Source organism: Coregonus clupeaformis, chromosome 12, assembly GCF_020615455.1.
Source record: "Coregonus clupeaformis isolate EN_2021a chromosome 12, ASM2061545v1, whole genome shotgun sequence".
Taxonomy (NCBI): domain Eukaryota; kingdom Metazoa; phylum Chordata; class Actinopteri; order Salmoniformes; family Salmonidae; genus Coregonus; species Coregonus clupeaformis.
The window spans coordinates 43,160,246-43,172,407 of record NC_059203.1 but is presented as its reverse complement, the minus strand read 5'-3'; the positions used below and the strand labels follow the sequence as shown (position 1 = coordinate 43,172,407).

Sequence of the window (12,162 nt, the reverse complement as noted above, 5' to 3'; positions counted from 1 at the left end):
CCATGGTTAGGCTACACCAGAACATTTAAATTTGGCACTATAATTTGGTACAAACCTGCCTCTCGAGATATCTGGAGGAAGGCATCGACGCCGCTCTCACCGTAGTTTCCTTCTGAGGCCAGTGTAGATACGTAGTTCCACCCCATAGCCTTGACGATGTCCACCATGGCCTGGGCCTGGTAGGAGTCAGGAGGGACCACGCGGGAGAAGAACTCATAACGGCTTTTGTCACTCAGCTCTGGAGCTGTGGACGCATAACTAATCTGGGGGATCTGAAAGATACAGATGTTACATGTTAATGGCTGCATGGTTTTAAGAAGAGACTGGAGACAATCATTCGATTCAAAAGGAGGGTTAATGGATGTTGGACAGTTACTGAACCATGTGGGCTGTTCTCTGCAGCACCAGACACCATGTGTTACTAACAAATCAATCTTTGTCTGGAAAAATCAGACACCGTTGTTAAACAAACCACATAATACCTTATGATGACACGTTGCCAGTCATTTTGTACCAAAATGACACTATAATTGAGAGTACTGAATAGTTCTCACTTGTCCAGCCAATGTAATCCACTGGGACATGGCGACATTCATCCATTGTAATATTTCTAGAGCTTTATCTATTGGTCTATGTCAGCCATAAAAGCCAACGTCATACAGATGGTAAGTTTCAGTTCTGTAAAAGCATTTGTTTGAAAAAAAAAAATGGATGAGAAGATTAATTTACTGATGTGCTACTTCCTTAATGACACACCACTAATGCCTGCCCATGGCTTGATGAGAGGTTCTTTAGAGGGACGAGTAGAGAAAGGTAGACTCACAAAGGGTTGTGAAGAGAGGAGAAGAGAGAGAGAACCATTTCACAGATTATCTGGAAGGATTATATGGGTTTTAGTCAAATTACATTAAGCACAGAGGGAGAGAGACAGATCAAGAGACAAGGTTACCATATCTCAGCTGTAAGCCATACAATATATTAAATTCTGATGACACACGCAGCTTAAATTTGCTGCTTTACTTTAACCTTTTCCCTCTAGTGAGAACATTCATCTATTACTATGATATCTATGCCATATACAGTATGGCTCCTACTATATAATCTGTCTGGGAGGGTAAAATTCAATACACCAAACACTGATGTGATTTACATTTACATCATTTAGCAGACGCTCTTATCCAGAGCGACTTACAAATTGGTGCATTCAACTTATTTAATAACTTACTTACTTTTTTTAATGGGGGGGATAGAAGGATTGCTTTATACTATTCCAGGTATTCCTTAAAGAGGTAGGGTTTCAAGTGTCTCCGGAAGGTAGTCAGTGACTCTGCTGTCCTGGCGTCGTGGGGGAGCTTGTTCTACCATTGGGGTGCCAGAGAAGCAAATAGCTTTGACTGGGCTGAGCGGGAACTGTGCTTCTGTAGAGGTAGGGGAGCTAGCAGGCCAGAGGTGGATGATCAATGATAACATACATTTCAGATATTTACATTCCAACACTAATTCCAAAAGACAAGGATGCCATAATGTATCTTCAGAAATCAATTAATTATGGCAGTCAGACAGTCTATCAAAAAAAAGAAATACATACACTACCAGTCAAAAGTTTGGACACACCTACTCATTCAAGGGTTTTTCTTTAATTTTACAATTTTTTACATTGTAGAATAATAGTGAAGACATCAAAACTATGATAACACATATGGAATCATGTAGTTAACAAAAAAGTGTTCAAAAAATCAAAGTATACAGTGGGGGAAAAAAGTATTTAGTCAGCCACCAATTGTGCATGTTCTCCCACTTAAAAAAATGAGAGAGGCCTGTAATTTTCATCATAGGTACACGTCAACTATGACAGACAAAATAATAATAATAATAATATGCCATTTAGCAGACGCTTTTATCCAAAGCGACTTACAGTCATGCGTGCATACATTTTTGTGTATGGGTGGTCCCGGAGATCGAACCCACTACCTTGGCGTTACAAGCGCCGTGCTCTACCAGCTGAGCTACAGAGGACCACATAAAATGAGATTTTTTTTCTCCAGAAAATCATATTGTAGGATTTTTAATGAATTTATTTGCAAATTACGGTGGAAAATAAGTATTTGGTCAATAACAAAAGTTTCTCAATACTTTGTTATATACCCATTGTTGGCAAAGACACAGGTCAAACGTTTTCTGTAAGTCTTCACAAGGTTTTCACACACTGTTGCTGGTATTTTGGCCCATTCCTCCATGCAGATCTCCTCTAGAGCAGTGATGTTTTGGGGCTGTCGCTGGGCAACACGGACTTTCAACTCCCTCCAAAGATTTTCTATGGGGTTGAGATCTGGAGACTGGCTAGGCCACTCCAGGACCTTGAAATGCTTCTTACGAAGCCACTCCTTCGTTGCCCGGGCGGTGTGTTTGGGATCATTGTCATGATCACGGATCAGTCGTCCTGGTCCCTTTGCAGAAAAACAGCCCCAAAGCATGATGTTTCCACATCCATGCTTCACAGTAGGTATGGTGTTCTTTGGATGCAACTCCGCATTCTTTGTCCTCCAAACACGACGAGTTGAGTTTTTACCAAAAAGTTATATTTTGGTTTCATCTGACCATATGACATTCTCCCAATCCTCTTCTGGATCATCCAAATGCACTCTAGCAAACTTCAGACGGGCCTGGACATGTACTGGCTTAAGCAGGGGGACACGTCTGGCACTGCAGGATTTGAGTCCCTGGCGGCGTAGTGTGTTACTGATGGTAGGCTTTGTTACTTTGGTCCCAGCTCTCTGCAGGTCATTCACTAGGTCCCCCCGTGTGGTTCTGGGATTTTTGCTCAACGTTCTTGTGATCATTTTGACCCCACGGGGTGAGATCTTGCGTGGAGCCCCAGATCGAGGGGAGATTATCAGTGGTCTTGTATGTCTTCCATTTCCTAATAATTGCTCCCACAGTTGATTTCTTCAAACCAAGCTGCTTACCTATTGCAGATTCAGTCTTCCCAGCCTGGTGCAGGTCTACAATTTTGTTTCTGGTGTCCTTTGACAGCTCTTTGGTCTTGGCCATAGTGGAGTTTGGAGTGTGACTGTTTGAGGTTGTGGACAGGTGTCTTTTATACTGATAACAAGTTCAAACAGGTGCCATTAATACAGGTAACGAGTGGAGGACAGAGGAGCCTCTTAAAGAAGAAGTTACAGGTCTGTGAGAGCCAGAAATCTTGCTTGTTTGTAGGTGACCAAATACTTATTTTCCACCATAATTTGCAAATAAATTCATAAAAAATCCTACAATGTGATTTTCTGGAGAAAAAAAATCTCTATTTGTCTGTCATAGTTGACGTGTACCTATGATGAAAATTATAGGCCTCTCTCATCTTTTTAAGAGGGAGAACTTGCACAATTGGTGGCTGACTAAATACTTCTTTCCCCCACTGTATTTTAGAATTACATTTTAGTCATTTAGCAGATGCTCATATCCAGAGCGACTTACAGTCAAGTGAGTGCATACATTATTTGTTTTAATTTATTTTTTTCCATACTGGCCCCCCGTGGGAATCTAACCCACAACCCTGGCATTGCAAACACCATGCTCTACCAGCTGAGCTACATCCTTGCTGGCCATTCCCTCCCCTACCCTGGACGACGCTGGGCCAATTGTGCGCCGCCCCATGGGTCTCCCGGTCGCGGCCGGCTACGACTGAGCCTGGATTCGAAACACTGCGCCACGCGGGAGTACACTGCGCCACTCGGGAATCTTAAAATAGCCACCCTTTGCCTTGATCACAGCTTTGCACACTCTTGGCATTCTCTCAACCAGCTTCACCTGGAATGCTTTTCCAACACAGTCTTGAAGGAGTTCCCACATATGCTGAGCACTTGTTGGCTGCTTTTCCTTCACTCTGTGGTCCGACTCATCCCAAACCATCTCAATTGGGTTGAGGCCAGGTCATCTGATGCAGCACTCCATCACTCTCCTTATTGGTAAAATAGCCCTTACACAGACTGGAGGTGTGTTGGGTCATTGTCCTGTTGAAAAACAAATGATAGTCCAACTAAGCCCAAACCAGATGGGATGGCGTATCACTGTAGAATGCTGTGGTAGCCATGCTGGTTAAGTGTGCCTTGAATTCTAAATAAATCACAGACAGTGTCACCAGCAAAGCACCCCCACACCATAACACCTCCATGCTTTATGGTGGGAAATACACATGCAGAGATCATCCGTTCACCCATACCGCGTCTCACAAAGACACGGCAGTTGGAACCAAAAATCTTAAATTTGGACTCCAGACCGAAGGACTAATTTCCACTGGTCTAATGTCCATTTCTCGTGTTTCTTGGCCCAAGCAGGTCTCTTCTTATTATTGGTGTCCTTTAGTAGTGGTTTCTTTGCAGCAATTCGACCACAAAGGCCTGATTCACACAGTCCCCCTGAACAGTTGATGTTGAGATGTGTCTGTTATTTGAACTCTGTGAAGCATTTATTTGGGCTGCAATTTCTGAGGCTGGTAACTCTAATGAACTTATCCTCTGCAGCAGAGGTAACTCTGGGTCTTCCATTCCTGTGGTGATCCTCATGAGAGCCAGTTTCATCATAGCGCTTGACATTTTTTTGCGACTGCACTTGAAGAAACATTCAAAGTTCTTGAAATGTTCCGTATTGACTCACCTTCATGTCTTAAAGTAATGATGGACTGTCATTTCTCTTTGCTTATTTGAGCTGTTTTTGCCATAATATGGACTTGGTATTTTACCAAATAGGCCTATCTTCTGTATATCCCCCCTACCTTGTCACAACACAACTGATTGGCTGAAACGCATTAAGAAGGAAACTTAAAAATGTATGCACACATGACTGTAAGTCGCTTTGGATAAAAGCGTCTGCTAAATGGCATATTATTATTATTATAAATTCTACAAATTAACTTTTAAGAAGGCACACCTATTAATTGAAATGCATTCCAAGTGACTACCTTATGAAGCTGGTTGAGAGAATGCCAAGAGTGTGCAAAGCTGTCATCAAGGCAAAGGGTGGCTATTTGAAGAATCTCAAATACAAAATATATTTTGATTTGTTTAACACTTTTTGGGTTACTACATGATTCCATATGTGCTATTTCATAGTTTTGATGTCTTCACTATTATTCTACAATGTAAAAAAATTGTAAAAATAAAGAAAAACCCTGGAATGCGTAGGTGTGTGCAAACTTTTGACTGGTACTGTATGTAGACTGTTATGCTATGTTGCAACCCTAACTGGTTCTTTGGCCCTGCCATGTAAATTGTCAGTACCATGCGTGTTGAGTTCAATGACATATCCAGGGATCTCTGACCTCAACCCCATAGACAAACCTAACCTTTTTATGACAGGAACATTTAGACCACAATTATCTAGGCTTTCATTCAAATGTAGTTGTAATCCTTATCATTGGCATAAAACAATCATAACTGAACTGAATTAGAGTCGCTGACATGATATGTCAAGGTGATATGCCACATTCCTTTTCTGTGTAAAACATTTTCATTCAGAATATACTGAAATTACTGATGGCAAAGCATCAGTAGGCTAAGTATTGTTTAGTAGGTGCACTAGCACTCTCCATTCATAGAATCCTGCTCTATAATTGAACTGGCACTGGACCCTGCCCTGTCTTACTTCCAGCCCCTTCCCATAGCTCTTACAATTCAATCTCAATGTTTGTGTACTCTCAAGTCAAATGTTTGTGCTGAAATTCAATAAAATACCACAAAGAACATGTAGTTCAGATGTCATGTTAGAATATTATGTACTGTGATTAGAGAACAGTCATTCAAATATAGATTTTTTATAAATTCTCTCTGAGAGATGATACTGTGCATATTAAATCAGACTGTGGACATCACACTTTAACTGAGTAATTGTGCATACTCTAGAAATGTGCATACAGGTAAATGCCAAAATAAAAGGAATCACTTGAGTAAATGAGGGATAGAAAGTATATTGAAACCAGGTGCTTCTACACAGATGTGGTTCCTGAGTTAATTCAGCAATTAATCCCATTGTTTAGGGTAATGTATAATAATAGAGAGGCAGCTTTAACTCTGAGGTGGATGGGGACAGACTGTTGCGCCCCATCTGCGGTCCGCAGATACACCCTACTCATCTCGCCTAGTTATCTGTATTGCAGTCTATGTAGCCAGTTGGCTCTTTACTATGTTAAATGAGTTATTTGTTCTAATGAATGTCTCCAATTCATGAATGTAGAATGTCAAAATGTGTATAGAGAATATTTTTTGTCAGTCATTTCCAAACAGGCTATAATATCTTTAATTTGTGGTAGAATTTTGTATATTTTATGTATTTAGTGTAAACTATATGCTTGTTGTAATACTAGCCAAAGCATGCTAAACAGCCTGTCATTTTTCTCCAATAACTGTAGAAGCATAATTTCCATCAGTCATTTCCATCACAAACTTAACTGTGGTGGAAATGACAGAACGTGGAGGAAATTACATTCATTTTTAGTTTAGGCTTATTTAATCATGTTTTAAATTAATTTAATCTAGAAAATGCTCCAAGGTGTGCACAAGTTGAAAACTAAGTAGTATTTTTCTTTGTTTTTAGAAGATGCCACATAAAACAGCACAGCACAGACATAGAAACAAAATAAAAAAGTATCCTATACGATACCAGGAACATCTGCAAAAAGACAGGGAGAGATACTGGAAGAAAAAAAGAGAAGGGAGAAGAGAAATCTATCTCTGAGCTTACAAAGCGAGAACAAAGAAGCAAGAGATGGCAATGGAAATGCAACCAACAGAATAGAAGACAGACTTTAAAGATAACAGTTGCAATGGAGACCTACCTATCAGGTACAGTGGGGAAAAAAAGTATTTAGTCAGCCACCAATTGTGCAAGTTCTCCCACTTAAAAAGATGAGAGAGGCCTGTAATTTTCATCATAGGTACACGTCAACTATGACAGACAAAATTAGAAAAAAAAATCCAGAAAATCACATTGTAGGATTATTAATGAATTTATTTGCAAATTATGGTGGAAAATAAGTATTTGGTCAATAACAAAAGTTTCTCAATACTTTGTTATATACCCTTTGTTGGCAATGACACAGGTCAAACGTTTTCTGTAAGTCTTCACAAGGTTCACACACTGTTGCTGGTATTTTGGCCCATTCCTCCATGCAGATCTCCTCTAGAGCAGTGATGTTTTGGGGCTGTCGCTGGGCAACACGGACTTTCAACTCCCTCCAAAGATTTTCTATGGGGTTGAGATCTGGAGACTGGCTAGGCCACTCCAGGACCTTGAAATGCTTCTTACGAAGCCACTCCTTCGTTGCCCGGGCGGTGTGTTTGGGATCATTGTCATGCTGAAAGACCCAGCCACGTTTCATCTTCAATGCCCTTGCTGATGGAAGGAGGTTTTCACTCAAAATCTCATGATACATGGCCCCATTCATTCTTTCCTTTACACGGATCAGTCGTCCTGGTCCCTTTGCAGAAAAACAGCCCCAAAGCATGATGTTTCCACACCCATGCTTCACAGTAGGTATGGTCTTTGGATGCAACTCCGCATTCTTTGTCCTCCAAACACGACGAGTTGAGTTTTTACCAAAAAGTTCTATTTTGGTTTCATCTGACCATATGACATTCTCCCAATCCTCTTCTGGATCATCTAAATGCACTCTAGCAAACTTCAGACGGGCCTGGACATGTACTGGCTTAAGCAGGGGGACACGTCTGGCACTGCAGGATTTGAGTCCCTGGCGGCGTAGTGTGTTACTGATGGTAGGCTTTGTTACTTTGGTACCAGCTCTCTGCAGGTCATTCACTAGGTCCCCCCGTGTGGTTCTGGGATTTTTGCTCACCGTTCTTGTGATCATTTTGACCCCACGGGGTGAGATCTTGCGTGGAGCCCCAGATCGAGGGAGATTATCAGTGGTCTTGTATGTCTTCCATTTCCTAATAATTGCTCCCACAGTTGATTTCTTCAAACCAAGCTGCTTACCTATTGCAGATTCAGTCTTCCCAGCCTGGTGCAGGTCTACAATTTTGTTTCTGGTGTCCTTTGACAGCTCTTTGGTCTTGGCCATAGTGGAGTTTGGAGTGTGACTGTTTGAGGTTGTGGACAGGTGTCTTTTATACTGATAACAAGTTCAAACAGGTGCCATTAATACAGGTAACGATTGGAGGACAGAGGAGCCTCTTAAAGAAGAAGTTACAGGTCTGTGAGAGCCAGAAATCTTGCTTGTTTGTAGGTGACCAAATACTTATTTTCCACCATAATTTGCAAATAAATTCATAAAAAATCCTACAATGTGATGTTCTGAATTTTTTTTCCTCAATTTGTCTGTCATAGTTGACGTGTACCTATGATGAAAATTACAGGCCTCTCTCATATTTTTAAGTGGGAGAACTTGCACAATTGGTGGCTGACTAAATACTTTTTTTCCCCCACTGTAACACATCAACTCAGTCACCAGATGACTTGCAGCCAGAGGCCAACATACCTGCCCCTGATGTATGCCCTGATACCCTTTCCTCATCGTCTGCAAGAGGAATGAGAAGTCGAATACTTGCTGGAAGGAAAAAGGTTGGAAGAGGCCGTTCAAAAACATACAGGGATCTTTGCATGACAAATGTTAAACTTGATAACGCTTTACGGAAAGCTGTGAAATACAAAAAAAATGGTATGATCGACCGATGAAGAAAATGGAGACAAGATTCCCCAAAGACAAAGACATAACAACAAATGAAGGGAACTCCGAAGAACTTGAGAAGGATTTAATTATTTCAAGATGCCATCATTGCAGAGTTAAAGCAAAAGTATCAAAATGTGCAGTGCCAAGGACAAACAAGTGGCTTAAAAAATGCTCAGAGGCAACATCCTGAGAAAGTATGGCCTGGTCAAAGCAGCAAACAGAACTTGGATTTTCGGCAAACACAATGAGGGAAAAGGAAAACAGGCCAACAAGTCTTCAATACTCCAGGAAAAAGCAGTGTAACAGAATTAGTACAGCCACAGAAGAGAAAATCTCTTGATTCTATGAACGTAATGACAACAGTAGAGCAACAACAGGGAAAACGGACACTAACGAGGAACAAGAAGAAGTGCTTCTTGAATGGCACAATTCAGAACATTTATCAGAAGTTTAAGCGGGAGTATTCAGAGATTCAAATGTCCTACTATGAATTCTGCAAAATACGTCCTTTTTGGGTTGTCAAGGAAACAGTCCAGGATAGGGACACATGCCTCTGCAAAACCCACGTCAACCTCCAGTTCATAGCGGACAAACTACAGTATCACAAAGTGATCAGCTGCAACAACATTGAGAACCTTATTGAGTCTTTCTGCTGTGAGAACCTGAAGAAAGAGTGCATGTACACTGAGTGCTCCCTTTGCCAAGCAAAAGAGCTTAAACATCTGACTTTGATGCAGGTGAGCAGACATTGTGGTTTGAGTGGAAAAACTAATCTTAAGAGAGACAGAAGAAAAACAAAGAGGGAAACTTGGAGAAGTTCACTGTACATTTGACAGGAAAATAAAAGGTGTGGCACACTGCAGATTCTACTGGAGGACTTCTCCGAAGGAATTGTTAGAAATTGCGTCAATTCAAATCTGATATTAGGAACAATAGAGGTCAACACGACTTCTAAGGTATACTAGTTATTTTAATTAATGCAAAAACCTTCAATGGTAAATATGATGTTTCGTATATATGGGCTCTCTGAGATGTCTCGCAGAACACCCCAGACAACTAACACATTGTTTCAGAAACAATACCCAAATACTCTGACAGAAAGTTTCCCACTTCTCTGCTGGCCAATTAGAGTAAAGACTTGAGCGTGGTTTAAACTTTCTCAGCCAATCCGTTGGTTCAGGGGTTGGTCTCATCTCCTCAGCGCCATTTGTTGCACACTTCAGCCAGGCACAAGATTATCATAACAACCTATCATAGTGAGAAGAGCCAGCTCCCTTAGACATCATTCCTATGTCAAAGGAAGGCTCACAGATCACAAATAACTATTATAGTCTAGCATTTGAAGACACAATCCTTATCTTATTTTTACCCCCTAAAACAGCTCTTCACATCAATCACAGCCTTGCCAGGAGTCACAGCCTACATTAGCCCAGTCAAGACTGCATTCTTTCTAAGTTAGTCATCCCATCAATTTAGGAGAATAATAAATCCCCAATAGAATATAAGAGAAGTTGGTGAAACACGTGTACAACATTCGACACCAATATTCCACATGAGTATACTATGTATAATTTACATTGATTGATTTGTTTTAGATAGGGAAATCATAGTGTTGTTATCATAATCTCACAAAAAGGTTGGGTGGAAATATTTGATTTTTCATGATAAATGAATGTTTTCAGCTGTCACAAAGGCAAGTTTATAAATTCGGGTCGTGTTGAATTATAATATTAGGAAAACCCTAAAAATCACTTAAGGCCAGGCACCACAGGCAAACATTTTGATTTTGCTTCCATAACTCCGTCAACTACACCTAGCATAAATGTCGTACTTGTTATCTTGTTTCATGTAGAACCGCTATTTTATTTTTATCTCTCCATGTTGAATCATATTGCATTCAAAAGCTTGTTTTCCGGAGCGTATCGTTAGCTAGTCCATACATGGCTATATCCTTTGTAGACGTAGTGCTTCGTGCTGAAAGATTAGTCATTTCCTGACATCCGATTGGTTACTGGGATTTAAAAGGCCCTTTCCGGCAACCTGATTGGTTAAAATGCCTCACATGTAGCGCAGCACTTCCTTTTTTTGAAAATATCTCCCGCGAAGAATCCACGTAAAGAGAGACCTACAGTATGTGAATAAAAATAGGCGATCTCAGTTAGCCAATGCGAGAAAAGCAGTGAATTAAATAAAAAATTAGCCTGCGCGTCGAGTCGCAAATCAGTTGAGCTGAAGATGACAGCTAGCAGCGATAAACCAGACAGCAACAAGCCAACAGTGGCTTTTATTCCACGTCACAAATATACCAAATTGTACATTATTTGATTTGCCGTAAGTGTCTAACCACTGGACTGAAAATCACCATAGACCCCACCAACCAGGGTTTCTGTATTTCTGTCATGATAGAATGTGCACTGTGAAGGTGATCGTGATGCATTAGGAGAAGTGTTTACACTTCCTCCAGGCTGCAGGAGTGCTCCAGGGGAGATGTGGCATTTGATATAAATGTGAGGATAGTTCTTCTAGCCCACGAACTTGGAATTGATTATGCAGCTCTAAAGAAAATAAGCAAAGTCCTAGGGATTCCTTCCTTGCGTCTCAGCTCATATCAGAGACATGACAGGAGAGTGACAGGTATATAAAAAAGGAGAGTAGGCCATTATTGTCAGGTGACTTGCTGTGTATAAATAATATGTATTTCCTTGCTCCAGCAAATGTATTCAAAGTGAATAAACAGAGTGATAGGAAAACATAACTATACAATGAGACGGTCACACAGGCCTAGTGTCATAGGGCTGTAACCTACTGTGATTACTGAGAAATTAGCTTTACATAAAGTAAATACATGCTGATATGCTAATATTTACATAGGGTAACATGCTGATATTTAGGTCATGCAGTTATGACTATAATGTCGACAGACATAAGTACTTTTCCCCCCCACTTTAGATGCAGATTCAGAGACGGCTACAGTCAGAGAGTGCAGCAAAGCTAATTAGAAGAGCATACGCAGATATAGACCCAGACATAGCAGAGTTGCTGAAGGAGGATGAGGATGCCATCATAGACTGATATATCATTTGATGGCACTTAGCACAAGAGAGGATTCACTTCCAACTACGGGATAGGCGTGTGCATTGGTGCTGGTACCAGCGAGCCCTAGAAAATGGTGAAGATCCACCCAGTCACAAAAACCATGGATGCCATACATTTCTTAATAGAGAGGTTGCACAGAAAATGGTACCTGTATATCATAGGATGTCAAATAATAACCTCCTCAAAAGAATGTAGCACGGAGGAACCCAGATTGCAAATGAATGTCTGAACCCTAATATGGTCGCGATGCCCCAAAACTGTCTTCGTGGGCAAAAGGCGCATTTACGCAACAGCGTAGCAACGTTCAATGAGGGAGCCACTGCTATATCAAATGTGATGGACAAATTGTGGATTGAGAGCACTTTGGTGACACCAGAAGGAATCAG

The 12,162-nt window shown here is 40.9% G+C and overlaps 1 protein-coding gene across 1 annotated transcript in view; it reads right to left on the bottom strand.

The window, feature by feature from the left end:
• The window catches only part of LOC121578261 (metabotropic glutamate receptor 6-like), a 40,443-nt gene that overhangs the window by 10,049 nt on the left and 18,232 nt on the right, over positions 1-12,162 (bottom strand). Inside the window, exon 3 of the mRNA XM_041892492.1 lies at positions 56-272. Coding sequence (XP_041748426.1) covers positions 56-272 — 217 coding nt within the window. The remainder of the gene's footprint in view (positions 1-55; positions 273-12,162) is intronic.